The sequence below is a fragment of the Ictidomys tridecemlineatus genome, chromosome 5, assembly GCF_052094955.1.
Source record: "Ictidomys tridecemlineatus isolate mIctTri1 chromosome 5, mIctTri1.hap1, whole genome shotgun sequence".
In the NCBI taxonomy this organism is placed as follows: Eukaryota; Metazoa; Chordata; class Mammalia; order Rodentia; family Sciuridae; genus Ictidomys; species Ictidomys tridecemlineatus.
Window position 1 is genome coordinate 7,512,801 of NC_135481.1, and position 23,922 is coordinate 7,536,722.

At 50.8% G+C, this 23,922-nt stretch overlaps 1 protein-coding gene across 10 annotated transcripts in view; it reads left to right on the forward strand.

The window, feature by feature from the left end:
- The window catches only part of Tmem266 (transmembrane protein 266), a 109,229-nt gene that overhangs the window by 78,067 nt on the left and 7,240 nt on the right, over positions 1-23,922 (forward strand). For 9 of the 10 annotated variants that reach the window (XM_078049177.1, XM_078049176.1, XM_040274645.2 and 6 more), the window contains 3 exons: positions 439-577; positions 5,247-5,362; positions 18,693-18,915. In XM_078049177.1, coding sequence (XP_077905303.1) covers positions 439-577; positions 5,247-5,362; positions 18,693-18,915 — 478 coding nt within the window. The remainder of the gene's footprint in view (positions 1-438; positions 578-5,246; positions 5,363-18,692; positions 18,916-23,922) is intronic. The other variant, XM_005316840.5, reaches the window with a different exon arrangement.

Consider the following 23,922-nt stretch of genomic DNA (forward strand, 5'->3'; position numbering starts at 1 on the left):
TTCTCCATGGGGTTAGGAACTCTGAACCTGTTAGAGATGACATGTGGGCCCTGGACTCCAGCTACCCATGCAGAAAGAAGAGCCCCCCACACCTACATCAGCCCCCACCTTGCCAGGGATTCAGTTCAGCTTCTGCCCAGGGTCCAGAGCACAGAATGCAGGCCCCATCCTGAGAAGGGAAAAAGACTGACCAAGGCCACCTGAACCAAGAGCTGGAGATGGGCTGCAGTCACTTGGAGGACCAAATGCCCGGGAGCAGCTCAGTGAGGAGGTTCCTTAGGACTGAGAAGGGTCAGGAGAGGCAGCTGGAGACCGTTGACCTTCTGACAGGCTCAGGCCCCCTGGAGAAGATGACCAGCACCAACTGCCTGCCAGGCTGCTCTCTGGTCCTGGACACGTGGCATGGCCCAAAGCACTGAAATATGCTTCCTTTTGCAGGTGTTTGACGGGGCTGTGATCATCCTGTCCTTGGCCCCGATGGTGGCGTCTACCGTGGCCAATGGGCCCAGGAGCCCCTGGGATGCCATCAGCCTCATCATCATGCTCCGGATCTGGCGTGTGAAGAGGGTCATTGACGGTGAGTGGCCTGAGAGGGGCCAGTGAGACTGACAGAAACCAGATCAATCAACTGAAAGAGGAGAGAGCCCTGGGGGGCAGGGGTGTCCCCATCCTTGTTGGGGGGCATGTCAGCAGGGAGAGAGCCAAGCCTGCCCCTGCCATGCAGCATTGTGTATTTGGGATCCACTCACACACTGCTCAGGTGTCGCATGTGCACACCTGAGTTTCCAAACACCCCTTGAGAGGGCACTCGTTCATTCTGACCCAACCATGTATGTGTGCCCGCATGGCCAGCCCCTCTCATAAGAGCTTCCAGCAGGGCCTGCCATGCTGGGAAGAGCAACTTTTTATAACCCAGGTGTTTTGACGCACAGCTGCTGCTGCCCCCACACCCCATGGCCCACAGAGTCAGTGGTGAGTCTGTCCAGGTCATTAAGTCGAGGCTTGCCCCTGCCGGGTCTGTGTCTCTCAGTGACAAGGTGGGTGCCCCGAGAGCCTGTCCACCTGCCAACAAGCAGAAAACATCCCCATGGGAACGGCTGGCTCAGGCTGGGTTAGGGCCGGTGCTTCACTCATTTCAGCATCTTCCTATCTCTGGGTTTTCATTCCCAGAAAGAGTCTGATCTGCTCCGGTTTTGGCGCTGCCTTTGCTCCTGTCAAGGCAGAGGCTGCCCTTCCCACTCAGCCACTCGTCCCTAGAGAGCTGTGCCCAAATCTGGGCAGCTCTAATATTCTAGAATTGGTGACAACCCAGAGGAGAGAAGCCTTGGTGGGGAGGGGACTAGAAACCTCAACCCCGAAAAATGGTGTGGGGTGTTGGGATGGGGACACAGAGGACAAAGACACAGGAAGGGGGGCTGACATCATCTCAGGGAGGAGGGAAGACCCAGGTCTCTGGATTTCAGAGGGTGCTCCTTGGTTGCAGACGTCATGACAAGGAGGTCCACCTTCTGTCAACCACATTAGGTACAGAGCCAACCACAGAGGTGCTGTCTGACTCTCCCAGCAAGGTCCCCTCCTGGAGTGACATGGAAATCCTGTCACAGTGATTCCCAAATTTTATCTTTTTCAGTGCCAAAGTCACTGGTGTGTAAAGTGGAGCTGCTTTGGTTGAATCAGAGAAGACAGCCCAGAGCCCACCTCCATGCCCTCTCCTTGTCCCCAAGGCACCTCTAAGGAGCAGTTGGGGCACAGTTTAGAACCACTGGGATAGATGTCAAGGTGTTTTCCAGCCCTGAATTTTGACTGCTAATGATAGGAACTGTGGCTATGAGATTGGCCAACAGCATTTGCCCAGCACTTGAAGGCAAGCAGGGATAGCCTTCAGGGTTTCCCCTCCCCAGGAGGGCAGCCTCTCCCTTTCCCCACCCTCCATCCCACCCTGTGAACACACATCGATCCTGGTTTCCTCACTGTCAGCTCATCTCCAACACAGAATCTTCATCAAACTCCAATGAGCCGTGGTCCAGCTTCGGAAGGCAGGGAAGGCTCTGGAGATCATCTGGTCCCTTCCCCTCATTTGACAGATGGGGAAATGGAGGCCAGAGGGAATGGGGTCACACGGTGAATCAGGCTCAGAGCTACAAGTGGAGCCCAGGACCTGTGACACCCTCCGGTGCTCTTCTGGTGGTTCACTTCACCCCATCTGCTCAGGGCTGTGCTCTTGGCTCCATCCATGAGAACATCCGCTCCCTTCAGTGCAGGAACGGCGCCTTCTGGCTCCTTCTGCAAGCTGTGAACAGCTGCACACCCTCATACTAATGGATTTTGACAGCCCCACTGTGAACACCCTTCCCAGCTGTTCCCCTTTTTCCCTGACACCTCAGGCACTGGGAGCCTCACAATGGAGACTCACTGGTGAATGCAATGGGTGTTAATTTGCGACTCTCACCCTGGAGTAAACTGGCTTCATCAGGAGCTGGGAGGTGATCGTTCAGGGCAGCTTCTGGACCTGGAGAAAGGTCTCAGGGACACGTGGTATTCTTAAGTCTAGAAGCAATCAGAAAAGTCCTGATTTTCTTCTTTGCATGATGCCTCAAATATCCAGAGAACATCTGGAGTTGGGGACGCCGTGGGTAGAATGGGGTCTTGCAAAGTGTGGACCTGCAGAGTTCTAGAATGCAGTGGCAAGACCAAACACATCTGAGCAAAGTTTCCGAAGAATCAGGAAGGGCTGGGTTCTGAGAAGGGTGAGAAGGGTGTAAAGGTCAGGCAGAGGTCAGGTTAAGTTAATCCTGAGACTTCCAAGGAGCCCACGGCTGCTAAACTCAGAGAACTTCCAAGGAGGGATGCAGGGGCTGCTTCTAGCATGGGGCCTCATGCTCAGAATCTAGCTTTCTCCTCCGGGTCTTCTGTGTGTATGAGTTATGAGTAGGATTATCTATAAAGGGCCCAGAATAACAATGACATAAACAAAGCAGAAGCTTATTTCTCTCACATGGAAGTCTGCCATCACTACCGACAGGTATTGACATGGCACTCTTTCTCTGCAGTCAAGACCCCAGGCTCCTATTTTGTCACTCTGCTGCACATGGCCTACTTTTCAAAGTCACCTCATGGTCTAAGATGACTGTTCCAATGTTGGACATCACATCCTCATTATAGCCAGTAGGCAGGAGAAAGGAGAAAGAAGATAAGTAAAAGGAAGGCCGACTGCTATGTGTTTATCTATCTGAGAAAGCAGCTTTGGTTGATGGGTTGTCTCCAGAAACCAAAAACACTATGTCCTCATTACCCACATTACCCGCCTCCAGGACCTCACCTTGCTCCACCTGGGAAGGTGATTTAAATTGCCAGTTGGTTTTCCAAGGCCCGGGCCATTCCCCTTCCTGTGCAGCCTAGCATAGCAACCCGGTACTATTTCCCCCCAGCAATGCTTGCTGCAGCTATTAGTAAGAACTAACGTGGATGACGCAGACTTGAAATCCCAGCAACTCAGGAGGCGGAGGCAGGAGGATTACAAGGTCAAGACCAGCCCTGGAAACTTAGCCCGACTCTGTCTCAAAATAAAAAATAAAAAGGGCTGGGGGTATAGCTCAGGAATAGAGCACCCTTGAATTCAATGCTCAGTGTCACACACAGAAAAAGAAGAGGGGAGGGGTGGGGAGAGTTAGATGCATATAAAGAGTGATATGGTGGAGAAACAGGAAGGTAGCCCATTTGTAGCCCTCAGCACTGTGATCTTTCACTGGCTGCAGTGCCCCGTGTGAGATCATGCCTTTCTGAATCAGACCAGGGGTTTCTACTGCCAGCCACGAGATGTGGCAGTCCAAACTTGGATGCCTTCCCAGCCCGTGAAGCTCTGAAGTGATTGTTGAGGTGTATTTCTCCACCCCTGTACACCTTTACTGTCTTTCCATCCAGCAGGGAGTACAATTTCTAGAGCAGTAGTGGAATGTGTGATAGGAATCCCATACTCGATGTCACACTTCTATTTGAAGAGTCATGGGTGTACCAGCAATTTCCAAACCACAAGGTCCCCTTCCTTGTTGGACTCCAGTCAGAACCAATCATAGTCCATTCTTGTTGTCCTCTACATAGTGGAGAAGGGACTGCTATTTCTCCTTCAGTCACTACACCCATAACTCACAATTTTGGGGTCCAGGTACTCTTCCGCTCTGGGATCCCAGACACAACATCACAGGACACGTGTCCTTGTCTGCCATCTTGAGCCAGGGTACAAGAGCTATCTTTTCTTTTTAAACAACTAAATTGAGATGTAATTCTCATACCATAAAATCTACCCATTTAAAGTAAGCAGCTGAACGATTTTTAGTATACTAATAGTTTTGCAACTAACACCAAAACCTAAGGTTAGAGCATTTTCCTTTCTCCACAAAGAAGCCTGATACTCTTGAGCAGTCGCCTCCATGCCCCTTCAGCCCTGGACATGCATCTGTCCATCTCTGTGAAGTTGCCTACTCTGGGCATTTCAGATATATGATATGTAGTCTTTTATGTCTGGTGGCTTTTGCTTACCATACTGTTTTCAAGGCTCATCTGTGTTGTCACATTTAACAGTACATCATTCCTCCCAGAGTGTCTCCTTGTAGAGACAGGACACATTGTGTCTATCCCTTCATCCCTTGATGAACATTTGGATTGTTGCCACTTTAGGGCTATTATGAATGATGCTGTCAGGAAGGCTCATGTCCAAGTGTTTGTGTGGCTGTATGTTTCCACTTCTCTTAGGTATGTAGGCATAGAATTGCTGGGTCTGATGGCCACTCTCTGCTTAATATTTTGGAGAACTGCCAAACTGTTTTCCAAAGTGGTCACACCCACAGCAATGTACGAGGGTTCCAACACCACTGCACCCCACCAACCCCAGCTGCCTTTTAAGGAAGGCTTCTGGATGCCACAGCATGCCTCCTCCAGTGACACCCCATTGTCCAGAATGTGTCTTGGCCACTGGTAGCTGCACAGGCTGGGGATTACTCATTATTCCAGCAGCTGTGCACACCTCCAAAAATGAAGGGTTTTATCACCATGGGAAAGGAGGAACACGGATCTCTTGGACACCAGAAGTTCAGGTTGTACTTTCTGGGGTACCTAGATGTCCCCCCCTCCCATCTTCAGGGAACTGAGCCAGGGCCTCAGAGCTGATGCTGGCCAAATGGAGGGCCGACTCCTCCCCAGCTTGAGCCCTGCCCCTACCCAGTTCTTCACGGGCTGTCTCTTTCTTCCAGCATACGTCCTGCCAGTGAAGGTGGAGATGGAGATGGTCATCCAGCAGTATGAGAAGGCCAAGGTCACCCAAGACGAGCAGCTGGAGAGACTGACGCAGATCTGTCAGGAGCAAGGGGTAATGCACTGCCACTCTCAGTTCTGTTTTTATGTCTAGGCCTTGCTGGGGACACTGCTGTGCCTAAGCCCATGTCGGAACTCAGGGGCCCATGGCTGGGCTCATGGGGAACCTAAGGCCCAGGAAGGAAAACACATCCCCATGGTCACTGGTGTTCAGCCCAACCAGGCCTGGACTCAGCTCTGACTCCCATGCCAGGGTCCTTGTCATTACACCATGGTGACCCTTCAGCTCCCCAACCTGATCTGCCAAGTTACCAACTCAATTCATAGAGTATTCTCAGAGGAACAGTCCCTCAGGCGGACACTAATCTGTGTGTGAAGGGTGGCTGGGTACCACTGTGTACCAAGGACGTGCCCAGTGGAGCCAAGGGGAACAGGCACCCGGGCCAGGTGGGGCACTGCCCCAGAATCTAGTACCTGCACAAGGTGCAGCTCCACAGCTCCCTCTCACGGGGACTTAGCCACATGATGCCACCTCTGCCCTCATCTGTAAAGTGAAGGGGTATCTTTCATGTGAGGGGAAGACAGCCCCTTCTACAGGAATTCAGAGGAGGGGGATTGGGGTGCTCAGGGGGTGGGTACCAGCTGGGATCTGCAGTAAGGCTGCAGAGTGGGTCCTCACTTAGCCCGGCAGCTCCCAGTGTGGCTCTCATATGGTGGGTGCTCGCCACCATGAGTGGGCATGCACACAGGGGCAGCGTGTCCCCTGCACTGGGTGCCCCTCAGGGTAGGCCTGGCTAGCTCACATGTGTGCCCCAGCCCAGCCCAGCCCGGCTCTGTTTGAGATGGGGCTGGTTAAATGCAGATTCAGTGATTCTCTTGGTCCTCCTCCCCAACCTCTCATAGCGGATGGGGGTGGGAAGTCTGTGGAATGTGACCCCGGGAAAAGTCCCCACAGGCACACACATGTAGCATCTTCAAAATCATCCCCCTGGAATGTCTGTCACAAACCAAATCTTTTTATCTACTTTGGGGACACAAAACCTTTCATTTTAGTATAAGGTGCCTCTGAGTGACAAGAGGGGCCATCCGGGACTCCACCCACAGGAGCACATTGTCCAAGGGACCCTGGGAGCAGGGAAATCTCTAGGGGGTCCTAGACTGAGAAGGAACATCGCAGCCCCCACACAGTGGCTTCATTCATTCTCTCAGCAGTGCCTCCTGCCGGCCAGGTCATGGTCCCTGACCTCATGGGACTCGGTGACTCAGGGAGTTTGGCAGCCCATGTACCAACAGCAGCAGTACGGTGCCCTTCATGCTTCTTTGGGGAAGTGTCTGGGGCTCTGTAGGCCAGGATGGGGAAGGGTTTGCAGAAGAGCTGACCTTGAGCAGGGTCACCTGGGAAGGGAGCCAAGTGGAAGGGCCTGTGCGAGCCCAGACGTGGGTGTTGTGGTGGGAGCACGAGGCTGTTCTCAGTGTGAGCAAGCAGGGGCAGCCAGAGGGCTTGGGGTGGGCCTGGGAAGGGCTCTGGGCTGACCAGGGCATTTGGGCTTCATCTCAGGGAAGAGGAATCCCAGAGGGATGGAAGCAGGGGTGAGAGCTGTCTTCTCCAATTTGAGTTTTTGGTGGAATTTTCTGGCTGCAGCTGGGGATGGGCAGGAAAGGATAGAAGGGGGACAGGAAGACAAGGTTGAGAGGCCATTGCAACCAGCCAAGTGAGAGAAGGACTGGGTTTGGGCAAAGGGAAGTATAGGCCATGGGGGTAAAGGACGATTCTGGGTGTCAACATGAAACCAACTAGAAAGTGATCAGGTAGCTCTCAGTCCACTGTGTAATAGGCAGATGAGTGCTATCCACTGCTGCAGACGGCAAGGGGAAAGACCCCGGCCCAGGGCTGCATCCGCCGCTGGTAAATTTATAGCACTCAGCAGAGAACACGCCAACCTGCCATACGCCTCACATCCACAGCACATGTGCCATGTGCCACGTGCCCAGAGGAAAATCCTAATGGCAAACTCACCTCCCACAGTTTCCACCGTGACCCCCGTCCTGAGCCCCCTGGGGACCCCAGGTTTCTGTAGTTCAAATCGCTCCCCACATGTGGCCTCCTTCCCGGGGGGTCTTAGCCAGAGGGAGGCTCCCTTGGCTTCTGCACAGGAAAGAGCCAATAAATAAAGACAGATTCCCTCTAGGTAGTGACATCTGGAAAAGAGATGAACAGAAATAAGCCATTTTAATTTAAAAAACACCCGAAGGCTGTCATCTCAGTTAAGACAGCTAAAGGGGCCAGACGGGTTGGAATCCCAGGGGGGACATGGGGAGGCCTGGGTGAGCAGGGCTGTCCCGCTTCTGCAGAGAAACCAGGATGGCCACTCTCCAAAGCTCCAGTGCCCACTCCCCAGGGGGAAGGATGGGGAGACCCTGACTTTTCAGCAGTATTTTGAGACCAGATTTGGGACTTGACGGGGCAACAAGTACCCTTAAAGAGATGAACAAATTGCCCGTGGAACGTGGGGATCTGCTCTTGGAGAGCAGCCCATGGAATAGTTAAAAATGGACTTCAGGGGTCAGGGCTGTAGCTCAGTGGCAGAGCGCTTGCATAGCATGGGTGAGGCACTGGGTTCAATCCTCAGTACCACATAAAAATAAAATAAATAAAATAAAGGCATTCTGTCCGTCTACAACTATAAAAAAATTATTTTTTAAAAAATGGACTTTAGGGACAGACCCAAGTTCAAAACCAGCCCTGCCACTTACTGATCTTGTGATTCTGGAAACGGCTTCAGACCTTGGTTTTGCTAATGTGATAAATGGGGATAGTGATAAAATCCTTGAAGGATGATTGTGATATTTTAAATAGTGACAGTAACACAAATGGCCCGCCACACCCACCCAAGCCCTGGCTGTCCCACTCACTGTTTTAGAAATTAAAAATCCGAAGAGTGATGACTTGCCCAGGAGCACTGAGCTCATCCAGGGCTCTGACAGCCAGGAAAGATCCGAGTGTCCTGAACACTGTCCCCCGCAGCCCACCTTGCTGAGGGGCAATTTACCCAAGTCACCTCTCAGTGCTCCGTGAAAACACTGCCCAGATCAGACCGGGCAGCTCGATCAGCAGCCCAGAGCAGCTCTCCCTCCCAGCCCGCCTGCTGGGTTGTCTCAGTGGTGTTTCCGGTCTCCTGCCTGCTGCCCACTCAGCCTGTTCCCATCCCCTGACATGTTAGTCACCTTTGTCACAAACTTGTTCTCTCTCTCCCTGCCAGAGTTCCCAGAGCTTCTGTAACAGAACAGTTCCCAACCTCTCTAAATCCCATACTGCATTTAGTTGTCACACTTCCTTGGGCTCCTCTTGCCGGTTTCTCAGTTTTTTCTTTGTTTTTGAAGATCTTAATGGTTTTGAGGTGCACTCAAGAGTATTCTTGCAGAACATCTCACTGGGGTTCGTGTGAGATTTTTTCTCATGATAACGTAGGTTTTGGGTTTGGGGAAGGAAGACCATAGAGGTTAAAATGCCATTCTCATCACATCACATCAAGGACATATCTGTCAATGTGATTTGTCACTGTCAATGTTGACCTTGATCACTTGGCCAAGGCAGAGTCGGTCATGTTTCTCCACTGCTCCACTGTAAAATTACTTTTTTAAAAAAAATCTTAGCTTTTTAGAAAAATTAAATTGTTTCTTACTGTGACCCTGTGGAGACTCTCAGGTGACATGGCTTTCCAGTTTGCATGAGACCGTCTACATTTCATCTGTACCACACAGCAGCTCGTTTCTTGCCACAGGCCCTGCCCAAAGTGCCCCCAGAACACCTTGTATTAAAGACAAGAGGCCAAACCAAGATTTGCAGATGGGGAACCCGAGGCCCAGAGAAGAGAAAGGTCTATTCAACGTTGCACCACAGTTTGGGGGAGTGGGATGGAAACAGAGGTCTCTGTGGCTCTTTCCAGTATCATCCATGCTGGACCACAGGGTCCCTCCAGTTGTCACAGGGATTCACTGCTTCCCTCATTCCCATGATTCCCACTGTGTGCACTTCATCTCTAAAAGATACCTACCCAGGGAGGGGAGGAAGGCACTTCTTGAGCTCTAGCCAACCCTCACAGTCTGCATCCAGACTGTCCATTGCTAAGACAGAGGCAAATCACCTTAGACCCCCAAATCCAACACCCGCTCAGCTGAAAGCTCTTGTACTCACTTCTACTTGGCTCTCTGTCTCAATTGAAGCCAGAAGTTTCTAGTGTCACTGGTACATAGAGGGATTCTCGTGGCTGTCCCTCAGGGAGACAGTGTGAACTTTTTGTCTTTGTCCTGGCTGCTTCAGAAATCAAAGCTAACTTAGATGCAGCAGTTAAATCAATGCAACATTAAATTCTTCTGGCTTGTCTTACAAACCCACTTCTGAAATATCATGTACATCCATGCCCAGGATCTTGCTCTAATACTGAAGCACATTCAGTAACCCCTCTTCTACCTGCCCTTTGCCCTTTAAGGGTTTGTTTTGTTTTGTTTTGTTTTGTTTTTGGTGCCAAAGATTGAACTCAGGGGCACTCAGCCACTGAATTACATCCCCAGTCCTGTTTTGTATTTTATTTAGAGACAGGGTCTCACTGAGTTGCTTAGTACCTCGCTTTTGCTGAGGCTGGCTTTGAACTCATGATCCTCCTGCCTCAGCCTCCCAAGCTGCTGGGATTACAGGGATGTGCCACCATGCCTGGCTGCCCTTTAGGTCTTGCAACAGCCTTTGGTCCAACATCATGTGATCCAATCTGATTCACTATGGGAGTTAGTCCCTCTTCTCTGCTTTTTCCTTCCTGGGCAGCCTGAGACTGTTAGCAAAATACTGAGGGAGGAACAGAGGTTTCAATGTAGGGTGACTTAGAACCCAGCCTCCAAGGAGACCAATGGAACCTGCAAGCCCCTTAGGACAGGTCTATAACTTATATAAACCTCAGTTCCTAAAAGAGGAGTTGCCTGTAGGTAGCTGGAGGGTGGAGAAAATTCACTTAACACAGGGAGCTGGTGGGCTCAGTTCAACCCTCTGTCCCCAAGACTCAGGCTTTTCATTGGATAAATGTAGGCAACAAGGCTGTATCATGTGGATGCTGTGAGTGTTACACTAAATCTAGTACTAGATAGAGAGGCTCTTGGTAAGTGTGAAAGAGTACAGGTAATACTGATTTGATTTGCATAATGATGATCATTTACAAATGTGCTGTCATATACTTGAGTTCACGTTGATGTTGATGGTTGAGGTTGGGAAGCCAGGTCCTACTAAACCCCTGTACAGGAGGAAAGACTGAGGCTCAGAGGTTGCCCAGGTACACTTTGTCAAGGAAGGGCTGGGAACAGACCTTGAAGCCTCATCTCCCTAAGTGGAAGTAGCGCATCCATGTGGGGCATTTTAGTCAGGGTGAGTGCCACTAGCTGCCACATTAAACAAATCCAGAAATTTCAGCAGCCTAATACAAGAGTGCATTTGTCACTAACAGCATGGCATGGGCTGGTTGCAATGTGTGGGACATGGAGGATCCTCTGTTCTACAGTCACTCTGGCCCCCAGGCTCCTTCCATCTTGTGGCTCCTTGCTCCCCTAAGGCCACTGGGTCTTCTAAAGCCAGCCAGTGCGTGAGCAAGGAGACTGGAGAATTGGGCACCACAGGCTTTTATTGGCCAGGCCTGGAAGTGGTGATGTTGCTTCTGCCCCTATTTCATTGGCAAGACTCAGTTACATGGTCCCCCACCTAAAGTACCAGATGCTGACAGAAATGGTCTGTGTGCCCAAGAAGAGAAAACAGTCACCTACAGAAGTCACCTAACCCATAAACCAAAGAAACAGGCTCAAGGACTCCCTCCCCTTTCCTCATTCCCATACAGCAGGCGCCTGGTGGACAGTTCAGTTCCCTGGCCTGTTTCTTGAAGAAACAAAAGACAATGTTTTTTCAGCACCGAGTATTGAACCCAGGCAATGCTCTATCACTAAGCTGCACCCATGGTGGTAATCTTGACTCTTTCTGCTAGAGGTAGGCCGGGGAAAGGAGGTGATATCAGGCCACTCCCTTCCATACTCACATTCAGGGCAGACGTGGTAGGTGCAGGGGGGTTAGAATGGAAACTGGGGCCCACCTCCCTTTCTGGCCTTGCCCTGGACCCTGGTGCTCATCATCTCTGAGAGAATGTCCACAGATCTGCACAAACCGCTCACCTTTGAAGATGGTTCCATAATTGGGAGAAGGAGCTTTGCAGGACAGAAATAGCGGGAAAACAACAGGCAAGGGGTTCTACCCTGACTGTGAGGAGGGGGCTTGAGAATAGTTTGTTCCCGAGAGTTCCTCTTTTCCTGCAAAGGCCAAAATCCCCCAGCTTAATACAATAGCCTTTGTTACCTGGATTATTCAAGATCTCTACTGTGGAAAGTGAATTTTTTTTTTAACATGGGAAGTGATTTGTAAAACAGCCGATAGCTTTTTTTTTTTTTTTTTTTTTTTTTTTTTTTTTTTAAAGAGAGAGTGAGAGACAGAGGGGGACAGAGAGAGAGAGAGAGAGAGAGAGAGAGAGAGAGAGAGAGAATTTTAACATTTATTTATCTTTTTCTTAGTTCTTGGCGGACACAACATCTTTGTTGGTAATGTGGTGCTGCTGAGGATCGAACCCGGGCCGCACGCATGCTAGGCGAGCGCGCTACCGCTTGAGCCACATCCCCAGCCCCCAGCCGATAGCTTTAATGACAAGCCTATTTAGCTGATAAAATTAGCCATCAGAGGAATAACTTATGTTATCCTTTTGCCATAATTTAAATTTATGGCCAACTACCCGTCATCTTCACAGTGGATGGAAAGGGGCCAAGGTCAATTTCAGCTTCACCCTGCTCCTAAATCATTAGTTTGCAACTGTCTCCTGATTTTTATTGTTACCAACAATGGCAAAACTAATGGAAATAAACATTGGATGCCATCCCAATAGCAGATGGGTTTGAAGGCAGGACAGCCTGTGCAGACAGCACTAATAGGATGGAGCAAAATTATTACATTGCATTAGATACTGTCGAGCTTCTGGCCAAAGTGTGCATTGATCAGGCCAAGGCCCGTGTCAATTGGACTCCACAACCACAGCATTAAAGGCAGAGAAGAGCTGGGTGTGGCCACCCTGGGCCCCAGTGGGTCTGGCCCTGCCAGGGCATGCATTAAAAACCCAGCCCACGGAAGGGGCCCATCCACTCCAGTAATGCACGCTTCGGGCTTCCCTGTGCATCTCAGCTGATCTGGTCAGGTTATCTGATTAGAAATGCTTTGCTAATGATGTGCATTAAGTGGGGCTGTGACTGCACTTTAATTCTGTCCAAGACTGGGGATAGTCTTTTTTTCCTGCCAGTCCAGTTTACCAATGGAAGATTGGCTTCATTCCGTCATCAAAGCCACTGTGCACCTTTTCTCCCAGAGGCCAGGCCCATTTGAGCCCTGGGGAGCTGGAGTGCTGTGGCGTTTCTCCCTTTTTGTTTTCAGCATGTTGACTGCAAGGCGTCTGGGTGTGAGGGTTTTTATCCTGCTTAGGGTATTTGTGGTTGTTGTTTTTCATTAAACTTTTTGGCCATGATTTCTTTTTTGTTTTGATTTTGTTGGTGCTGGGGATTCAACCCAGGGTCTCACATATGCTAAGCACATGTTCTACCACTGAGCTACACTCCTAGCCCCAGTGATTTTTTTAATTTTGTGCCTCCCATTGTTTCCTTCTTCTCCTTCTGGGACTCTAATTTTGTAAGTTAGGTCAATTGAGCACATCTCACATCTTTCTCCATCCATCCTGCATTCATTCCCTCCCCTGCCCCTCTCCTTCTGGGTTGTAAGTTTTGGCATTCTTATAAGCCTACTTTCAAATTCAAAAACCCTGTCTTCTCCTATGTCCAGACTGCTGTCACCCCATCCAACTAGGTGCTTAATTTCAGTTACTATATTTTTTTTAATTTTTTTTTTTTTAGTTTTAAGTGAACACAATATCTTTATTTTACATTTAAGTGGTGCTGAGGATTGAACCCAGTGCCTCGTGCATGCTAGAAAAGCACTCTACCACTGAGCCACAACCCCAGCCCCGAGTTACTATATATTAATGTTCTCAAAGTTTTACTCTATTGCTTTTTAGATTATAATTCTCTGCTGGAATGCTGGATTCACTTTGTCCCTCTATTCTGCTATTTTCTTTAACATATTAAGCATAGTTACTTTGAAGTCTTTAACTGTTAACTCAAGTATTTACATGGGTCTCTTTGTCTTGGTAGTTGATCATTTTTCCCTGATGATTTGCCTGATCAGCAATTTTTACTGTATGCTCTGCATTGTGGATGATGCATTTTAAAGGTTCTGGATTATGTATCTTTCTCTAAAGAGGAGGTCCTCTAGGAGTGGGACATCTCAGCAGGGAACGGGGTGGCCCTAAAGGCACAGCCAGGATTAACTAACACCTGCACTTCATCCCTCCTAGCTCAGGTCCCAGAGCTAAGAGAGAGCTCCCTGGAGACTCAGAACTCCACGAGTCTTTCCTCTTATTGGACACACAGTGAATTGAGGCCCAGAGAGGAAAAGGGACTTTGTCAAAGTCAGAATGAGGGAGGGCTAATGGGCCAAGAGCTCAGGCTCTTGCCTCCAGCCCTGGCTTTTGTCCTTGCTCTTTCCTGGAGCCTGATTCCATCAAGCTGCCCTATACCCTGGCTGATTCCCTTCCATCTCACTGATGAGGCTACAAGACCTGTGACCCAAGGACATAGGGCCTGGAAGCCAGAGGCCCAGGCTTTGCTTGCTGCTTGCTGCTGAGGCGCCAGGTAGTCCTAGCCTTTCCCTCATCCTTTCCCCCAGCACGTGGGACTCCTTCCCACTTTCAGATCTCAATTTACCCATCTGACTGAAGAGGCTCTGACATCCTAGGACCTTTGGATAGCCCTTTGGTTGGCTGGGGAAGCACCTGCTACCACATTAAGTATGGGAGGAGTCAGGTTCTGAGGGTCTCCCTAGAACATCCTGAGACCGCTGGCCTATCTCAGAGCTGAGAGCCATTTGGTCATCTGCAGTTTCCCTCTCAAGAGTCAATCATTCTTTCTCAGGGTGAGAGCATCCAGCTCTCACCCCACACCCTCTGGATATGAAGCTTATAAAAATCTGCACCATAAGTAGGTACCCTCTCCCTCATCCCCACCCCAGTTCATGCCCTGTGCCGACTTTCTCACCTCCTAAATAGTTCTCTTGTCTTCCTCCTCTCTCCATCTCCACTGTTTCCACCTAGTCCAAATCTGGTCCTCTCTGACCTGGGCACTGCAGTAACCCCAATGGTTTTCCCCATATCCCCCAGGTCTCATCCGACCCATCCCCCTCTGTGTATTCCTTTCAAACTGCTCCTTTGAGTCACTGCACCAACACTGCCCCTGCTCCACCCTTCTTTGTGAAAGATTCCAGTGGTTTCTTGCTCTTTAAATAAAGATGGAAATCCTTAAATCATCTTTCCATGGCTACACACTCTGCCCAGTGGCACCTGCCAACCCCCACTCCCACCGCCACCAGCTGATCATCTGTCTCTTGTATGTATCATGTTTCCTCTGTCATAAGTACCACCCCAGGGTCAGCTCTTGTGACTCTCATAGGGAACTTGTTCCCTGTTGTATAGCAGATTTCACATGCACTCCATCTTGCTGGAGCCATCCATCTTCAAGGGCTGGGACAGGAATTTTCATTGCAAAATATATAACAATTCTAACATGGTGTGCACAAGGTTTCCCCTGACCTCTTAGTGAATGAATGAATGGGAGAACTACTGCACACTTGGAGTTCACATCTTTTGTTTAAAACTTGTTTTTGTGTGTGTGCCAGTGTGTGTACATGTGGGCTTGGGGCTGGGCAAGCCCTGGCCTCCAGCTGTCTGGCCTGAATTCCAGGGGGACTCTCTAGGGCAGCTCCATATCAATTACAAGCCATCAATAATGCATCCCTTCAGAGTGGCCTAGGAAGCCATTAGCAGGGCCTGTAGGCCCAGTTGTGTGGCCTTGGAGAAAGCAGGCTGGGTGTGCCCATGGGAAGTTCAGATCTGTCTAAGAAGGAGGGGCTCCTGGCCCCAGCAGAGCTCAGCAGGGTTACCTCATGGACCTTCCATGACCTCTAAAAGATCTTGCTGCCAGAGAGGTGGCTCACACCCTTGCCCCTGCACAAAAGACCACTCCAAGACCAACTCTCTCTGAGACTTTCAGCTCCATTTGCATGCTGAGTGTTGAGGTCTAGAGTCTGAGCCCAGTCTGAGACCAAAGTTAGGGCTAAATCTATGACCAGGATTTGCCTCCGTTTCTGATCCAAGTGAAGGCTCAGAATGGGACTACGATCAGGGCTCAGTGCATGGCCAGGGTCAGGGCACAGTCTTTGTCTCTGCTTTGGGCTAGCATTGGTGTTCAGGCTGTGACTGGGGTTAGGCTCAGTCTGAAATCACAGAACCGAACTAATTAGTTTTATTCATTCATTCTTTCTTTCATTTACCAATCTACCCAGTGCTTCCTGTGTACCAAGCAACAACACAGGCAAGGTCCCTGCTGTTTTGGAGATTATACTCCATGGGTGGGGGGGTGAAGGGTGTCATTGGTGGGGGAGTTGTCCCTTGCTTGTGTACATTTCTTCCATATTCCCTATGACATCATATCAGTGACTTGAAATTTGTCATGGCAAGAGTATTTACATTATAAAATTATCATACACAGTGAATCAGGCTTTCTTCTTCTTTTTCTTATCAGCACACCACTGAAAGTGAAAGAGAGGTAAACAGATCTTACAGAAAATGTGGAGGAGCCACACATAATTATCTGTGTTTTTTTCCTTTCTGTTTTTCTTTTTGCACTATCATTTCACTAAAATGATAGTGAAAGTGGAAAAGGCATAAGAAGTAAACTGTCTCTTTAAGTTTTGTCCACCAGGAGAAAAAGGAGAGAGATTTCAGGGGATTTAGGAAGGTGGAGAATAGATGAGAAAGTGTAACTGATCTAGCAAAATGGAGAATTTATAAGTAACGTGCCTACAAAGAAGGGTGGTGAGAGGAAAGGAATAATTCTCCCCGTAAAACCCTGAGGCTCTAGGAGGAAGGCAATGTGGTGTGAATCGACACCAGGAAGGGGGTTGGCTAAAACTCTTCACACACAGTTTTAAAAATCCCTATGAACCCCTTCCACATCCTAAAGGACCAGGAGACTATGCCCCACCCTGCAAGAGTCAGGAGGTTTGCCCTCTGGAGAAACGGAACCAGGAGGCTCTACACACAGGCAGTGGGTAAGGTGGGGGTCTGGGGAGAGGTGCGGGGCTGAGCCTCCTTCCTCTAGAATAGTGACCTTCTGCCTGCTTCCCTGCCCTGCTCCCAGCCCAGAGGCAAACAGAAGAATATCCCCAGGCAGGAGGCTGGAGAATTCTGGAAAGCCTGAGTGGTCCCAAAGACCGAAACACACAGACACTGACACTGGGAAGTTGTCCAATGCTGGTTTGTTGCCTGGCCACCATAGGGTTAGTAAATGCTTAGTTATGTGTATATTCTACTTTCATAAAAATAAAAGTAATTAAGCTGGGGTTGTGGCTCAAGCCATAGAGCACTCACCTAGCACGTGTGGGGCCCTGGGTTTGATCCTCAGCACCACAAAAAAATGAATGAATGGAATAAAGATATTAAAATAAATAATTAAACACACAAAATCATCAGAATGTGGTAAATGAAATGTAGAGAATCACATAGGTTGATGTGACTGAGTGCCTGGGTGGATGTGGTATGAGAGTCAGGGAAAGTCCTCTGAGGACTTTCTGAGTTGGCCAGGTGATCTGGGTTAGGGGAGCAGCTGGGGAAGAGGCCTGAGACCACCTGTGCTTGGTGTCCACATGGAACAATGAGAAGGTTGTGTGGTGGGGGCGGAGAAAGGGAAGATCAGGTGAGATGCAGTTGGTCAGGTGGGGAGAGCCAGATAATGCACCCGATTTGTGAACCAAGGGTGAGGAGATTGGATTTTCTCCTGAGTGAGGTGGTAAACCATCGACACCTATGGACAGGTGTCATGAGGTGGTTTAGGTCGGCCAGAATCCCTGTGGCTCCTGTTGCAGATGGCAGTTGAGGGATGCAGAAGCTGTAGCTGGCCAGGTGACAGCTGGCAGGAGAGGTGGGAAGTGGGCAGCTTGGCATAGCATTTGGAGGTGGAGCTGGGTTTGGGGAGCAGACCAGACACTGACTCTAACTAACATGAGATTAAAACACCCGAGGAGCAGGTTTGGGGGGAAAGTGGAGTCCTATTTTGGCCAGGTTGAGTTTGCAACTCCTGTGAACTGCTACATGGTGCTGCCACTAGGTAGCTGAAGGTGTGAGTCTGATATTCCAGAGTCCGGTGGGGTTGGGGGGGGGGTGGTTCAGAGCTTGAGATATGCTTTTGGGCATGAGTGGCAATTAGAGAACCTTCTAGGGAAGGAACCTCACCCTGGACTCTGCTAGTCCCCTCCCTCCTGCTCATTCTCACTGCACGGAGACAACGCAATGGGAGCCCAAGACACTAGGTGGCAGTGAAGGCTCTTCAGTGTCAGCCCACCTCCACCCAGAAGTCCTGGGAAGGCTGGGAGTGTAAACAGCCATCCCAGCCACAAACCCAAGAGGCATCTGGAAGCCTTTCTAAGAAGCTCTCCCCAGCAAAAAATAAAGAAAGAAATCAAAATTAAAGTGTATAGTTTTTTGTTTTGTTTTGTTTTGTTTTGTTTTTTTTACAAAACCCTTAGGAAGCAGCTAAAGTCCTCAGGTGAAGACTCCATTTACACACAAGGAAACCAAGACTGGGGAAGGTGAAGGAAATTACTAAGGCCACATCCACAGGGCTAGGGACCACTGCCCAATCCCGTCTGCCTGAGGATCCTCCCCAACACCTCATGGGAGAGGGAAATGATGTTTCTGGAAGGGAAGCCAGTGGATGGACAAGCAGGCGTGTGATACCAAGATGGGCTGGTTGCATGAGCCCTGGGTCTCCCTGGGTCTCCTGTCGGTACAAGGCACCTGGCCAAGGTTCTCATTTTGTCAAGCACCCATGGGAGTGGTACATCTGGGCAAGCAGCTAGCACCAGATTGAAACCCAAGTTTCCTGACTCCCCATCGAGGGGTCTTCCCACAAACCACGGTTGTGTTTCTTCTCATGGCCTCACAGTGGGGTCCCGCGATGCTGTATCTGAGCCACAGGATCACACCTTACTACTTGGAAAAGGCTCCATAAACATAAGAAACTCTCGTTGTTGGGATATTTCTTCGGAGCACACAGCATTCGGCCTTTGGATGCTCAGCCCTCTCCTCCCGCCTATGTCCCCCATTCAGGAGTAAAGTGTCAGGGTACAGGTCCCTGTTCCTCCCCTGCCTCTGCAGGCACACCCAGCCCAGCCCTTCTGCCTCTTGCAGTTTGAGATTCGGCAACTGCGGGCACACCTGGCGCAGCAGGACCTGGATCTGGCGGCGGAGCGGGAGGCTGCGCTGCAGGCTCCGCACGTGCTCAGCCAGCCCCGGAGTCGTTACAAGGTGGTGGAGGCCGGCACGTGGGACGAGGAGACAGCTGCGGAGAGCGTCGTGGAGGAGCTGCGGCCCTCGCAAGGTGAGTTCCGGGTCCCCAGAGTCTCAGGGCATTTCCTGCCTCGCTCCCACCCGCGCCCCCCATTCTGCGCACAGATGCTGGGGCTCAGTGGAGCTCCTTGCAGGACTCCGCCCCCTCCTCTGCCTATGGTTGGGAGGCACCGCCAGGTCAGTGCCCTCAAGAGTACCTTTCCAAGTCTAGGACAGAGCATTTAGTCAAGTGACCCTGATCCAAACTAGAACATGATCTTAGAGACTTGTACTGGATGCGTGCTCCAGCAGTGCAGGCCGCTCTTTGAGGCTTTTTAGGGCTCACATAGCAAGTGACAGGGGAGGCATGACTTCCCTGTTTTATGGAGGAAGAAATGGAGACACAAGAAAGCCATCCAAAGACACCTCACGAAGAAGGTGGAGTCAGGATGCCTGGGACTTTCCTATTGTACTGCCACCTACCAAGGCCCAGCTAAGAAGCCCAGTCCTGGGGCCAGAACAGCCCAGCACCTAAGCTTTGCAGATAGTAGCAAATTTATGGCCACAATGTGGGTGGAAATGGGAACCAGGGCCACAATCCAGGGCAGGGCATTGTAGAGAAATGAGATGTTTCTAGATCCAAATCCCAGGTTTTCTGTCAGCCAGCTATGGCGTTGGGCAGGGATTTAACCTTTATGCACCTTGGTTTGGCCAGCTGTCGAATGGGAACAAAGTGAGCCTTCCTCATGGGGTGGTTGAAAGATGTACTCAGGGCCTTGTATCCAGGAAATGGTAGAACTGGGTTTGGAACTTGGATTGCAGAACCCAAAACCCCAGTTTGATGCAGTGTCTGGTGGTGACTTCACCTTGGCATGCCATGTCCCCTTGCTGGAGCAATGAGCAGGTTGTGGATGGGCTCTGCCACTCCCCAGTCCCATGACTTGAGGCTTCAGTGCTCCTTCCATGAAGTGGACTCAGCTCCAGCTCTGTCTGCCTCACAGAAAGTATGAGGAACTGGTGGCTGGGAGGAAGCTCTGCGGCCTGATGCTGCTGAGAACGGGTGTGGGCAATGAGCTTGCTATGTGATGTTCTGATAAATTTTCAGATCTTAGAACCACAGAATTTGGGGGCCAGAAGGGACTGCTGAAACTAGTTAGAGAAGCCCATCTCTAACTCCCCCAAGAGGCCATGAGACCCCAGCTCACCCTTCTCTAAGAGGTACTTAGCACCTCCCTGAGCAGCCCACCCTCCTTTAAATGGCTCTAAGACCTGCTTCCTGAGACAGGGTTGAGGCCTGCCCCCCACCTGCCTTCCCCTCGTGGATGTGGTTTTTATGCACAGAGAGGTGCCCTCCCAGGTGCGACATCCTTTCACAGACTATTTTCCCCTCCGGGGATGGTCACCTGCATCCTCACAGGCAGTCCTCAGGGCACAGACTCTCCAGGTTCTTGCTCACTCTCCCTGCCCTGGGCTCTCCAGAGTAACATCCAGAACTGAGGCAATTGTTGGGAGCTCCAAGGCCTGGACAGTAATGAGGGGCCATTCCTGCTTTTTTGTTCTGGACCCCAGATTCCCAGATGAAGTCCAAAGGCTCCTGAGCCTTGTGCTGACTCCCTGGCCTGAGCTCCCAGCAGACCCAGGCTTCACGCTCTCCACACATAGCTCTGCGGAGCCCCCCGTCCCTGTAGCCCACCTGCGAGCAACTGGCTGTTCATATTCCCATGCTGAACTGGACACTCATCTGTGTTCCGCCATAGCTTGTCAAGTCCTGCCTTCACTCCAGGGCCCGGGAGATGGGATTCACAGCCCATCACCAGTACCTGCTGGATTTACTTCCTACATATACCTTGAAATGTTCCCTTCTTCATCTTCACATCTCAGTCCTCACCATTTCTGGACCTTGCAAGGCTTCCTGATCTCAGCTTTGTACCCTAGGTGCCTTCTGCAGTCCCTTCTCCTCACTGTACAGCCATCTTCCCAAAATACTTCATGCCTTGACACCCTTGACTGGTTCCCTGGGTCCCTCAGGAAAACACCCAAGTCCTTTAGGGTGGTATATTGGTTTTCTGGAACCCCTATAACAAAATGCCATCAACTAGGTGTCTTAATAGCAGCAAGTTTTTTCATAGTCCTGGAAACTAGAAGTCTGAGAACAGGGGTTGGCAGGGTTGGTTCCTCTCAGTGCTGCAACAGAGAGCTGGTTCCTAGGTGATTCCTGAGCTTCTGGTGGTGGCTGGCACTCCTTGGCCCTTCTTGGCTTGTAGGAGCATCACCCAATCTCTGTCTGCACATGGCGTTCTCCCTTGTGTCTGTGTCCAAATTTCCTCTTTTTATAAAGGCCCCATTCATGTTGGATCGGGGCTACCTACTCCAGTATGATCTCCTATTAACTAATTACACATGCAGCCACCTTGATTTCAAATAAGATCACCTTCCAGCACTAGAGTTGAAGACTTCAACATCATGAATTTGGGAAGAACACAGTAGTTCATCCCCTAATAGGTGGCAGGAGATCCCTGCTGATCCCCAACCTCACCTCCTTCGCCCCATCTTGGCTTTCACCCAGGAGCCTCTGTTAGTGTTCTGAGCCTTTCCACACACTGTTCAGTGGATGGCCTGGACCGTGCCAAACTTCTCATCCTTGGAACCCAACTCTGTGTGCTCCTGGATCACCACACCCAGCCCTCGGGATCTCACATCAACTCCTACTAGGCCCCATGCAGGACTGCCCTGTTTGTCTATCTGTCTGGCTCCTGTGTCTCCAGGGCTCCTCCAGGCCTGAGCCTCAGCAGCTCTTCAAATAGACTGAATGGAGTCTACCAGTCTATAACTGAACCAAGCAGGGCTCTGGCTTCATCCCCTCTGGGTCCCTGCAGCTCAGCTTTCTTGGTGCTCAGTGGCTGCCACACAGTCCACACCCAGAGACCCCAAACTCCTAACTCTTGACTCCCCAACCTGAGGCTTGTGGAAACCACTATCTTTTTCTTTTCAGTACTGGGCATTGAACCCAGGAGCACTCTACCACTGAGTTACGTCCCCAGTCCTTTTGATTTTTTGAGCCAGTATCTCACTAAGTTGCTTAGGGCCTTGCTAAGCTGCAGAGGGTAGCCTCAAACTTGCCATCCCCTTCCTCAGCCATGTGCCACATCCCCCTGCTCTCTTCCTAAGAAAGGGAAGAACTTTCTGAAAGTTCTTCTGGAAAAGAGCAACAACTTTTGACCCCTTGGTCTGGCTTCCACAGAAAAGGAGGGGCTGATCTGCAGTCATGAGACCCATCCTGGATTTTCCTCCCTGGTGGAGCAAAGTGAGTGAGAGGCTGCTGTGCTGCTGTCCCTGCTGAAGCCTCACCGTTGAGGCTCATGGGGCTTGGGCCTGCCCAGTTCCCTGAGGCAGGTCTGAACACTACTGCCCTCCCCAGTGCCTCTTATCATCTCTCTCATCAGAGCTCTTGGCTCTGAAGATGAGAGTGGGATTGTTGTCCCTTAGCCAGTGGCCTGCAGATGCTGGACACTGGAAGCCACAGTTGAGTCCAAACACACCAAGTCTTTCAAATCCCACCACACATTCTAGCAGTGCAACAAAGCTCTGAGTCACTGTCCATCCTGCTCCTCCTGTCAGCAGCCCACATAGTGGCAACTTCCAGGAGGAAGAGGGAGGCAGAGGCAGGTTCAAGGGTCAACTTTTTGGGGTGCATGTCATTAGCCAGGTGTCATGGGGTCTGCACTCACCTCTCACCCTCCTAAAGCACTGAGGGAGAATTCCAAATAAGGCAGGCTCAGGCTTCCTGTACAGGGACCCAACCTGCACCCCTGGGAACAATTGCAAATGTCCCTCCTCCCCAGCCCTGGAACCCCACCTCGGCTGCCTGGTACCTCCTATGCAACATCACCTGGACACCTCCTGCTCCACAGGTGCTCACCTGCCCTGCACATGCCCATCTATGCAGCCACGTAACGCATTCCCCATCTACCACTTCACAGCCAATTCCCAGAGCCCTCAATAGCACAGCCAGTGCCTCTAAGGCTGAGGACAGAGCGTGGGGGTGGATGGGAGGCATGAAGGATTCACAGCCTTGAGTGGCCCAGGGCATCCCCTAGCTGAGCTCTCTCTGACCAGGAGCTGTGTTCAGGGAGGGATTTTCAGGTCATTAGAAATTATGGTTGGACAAACTGGGGGCATTCTGGGCCACTCTGGAGATGAAGAAAGGGCAGCGTCTGTTGCCTTCCATGACCTTCAGGCCAGTAGGGCTCTGAGACCTGCTGCATTCACAATAGGACACAGGATCTGGACATTAACCTGCAGACATGAGCGATGAGTCACAGGAACCTTGGGAGGGGGCCAGCGCCTCCCCTGTGAGGCTGTTGCTCCCCGGGAAGGTGGGGGTGCCGGCCCCAGCAGCAGCTTCAGTCTGGAGAGGAGGAAGTGGCTTCTGCAGTCTCAACAATTGCCAGCAGGTCAGTCAGACAACGCGGACGGGCTTCTGTTTAGACTTGCTGTAGCACAAATCATTTTTAAAACCTGGGCTGCAAAGTTCCAGGCTTTGGGGCCTGCCAAGTTCACAGTGCCCCTGTGTAGTCATTAATACTTCTCTCCCAAATTTATTAGTCTTGAAGTTCGCCCATAACTTATGAATTACAGCCCCTGGTAGGAGTGCCACAGATTTCACCGTATATCACAGTGAGCGGACCTTGGCGTCTCCCCCCACACTGCGCCAGCGTCCAGGGAAACGGCCACAGAGTTGCCTTGGGCCAGCCCTGGCTGCACCTCCCCCCCACAAGAGCAGTGGGCAGGGAGCTGAGCTGACTCCAGGGTTTACCTGTGGAGAGGACAGGACCTGTGTACTCCTGGGTGCCTCTACTGGCCCCCAAGTGTGTATGCCTGATGGGGGCACTGGGATCCCAGGGAGCCCCAGATCTGTAGCACTGGAGCTGAGAGAGCCTCACAGAGTAGCATTTGAAGCAATTATGGACATGGTTCAGGACTCAGGTCCAGGCTGAGTCTCAACTTGGCCTTGAACAAGTTCTTTGACCTCTGAGCTGGGTCGGCTTCATGGTCGTGA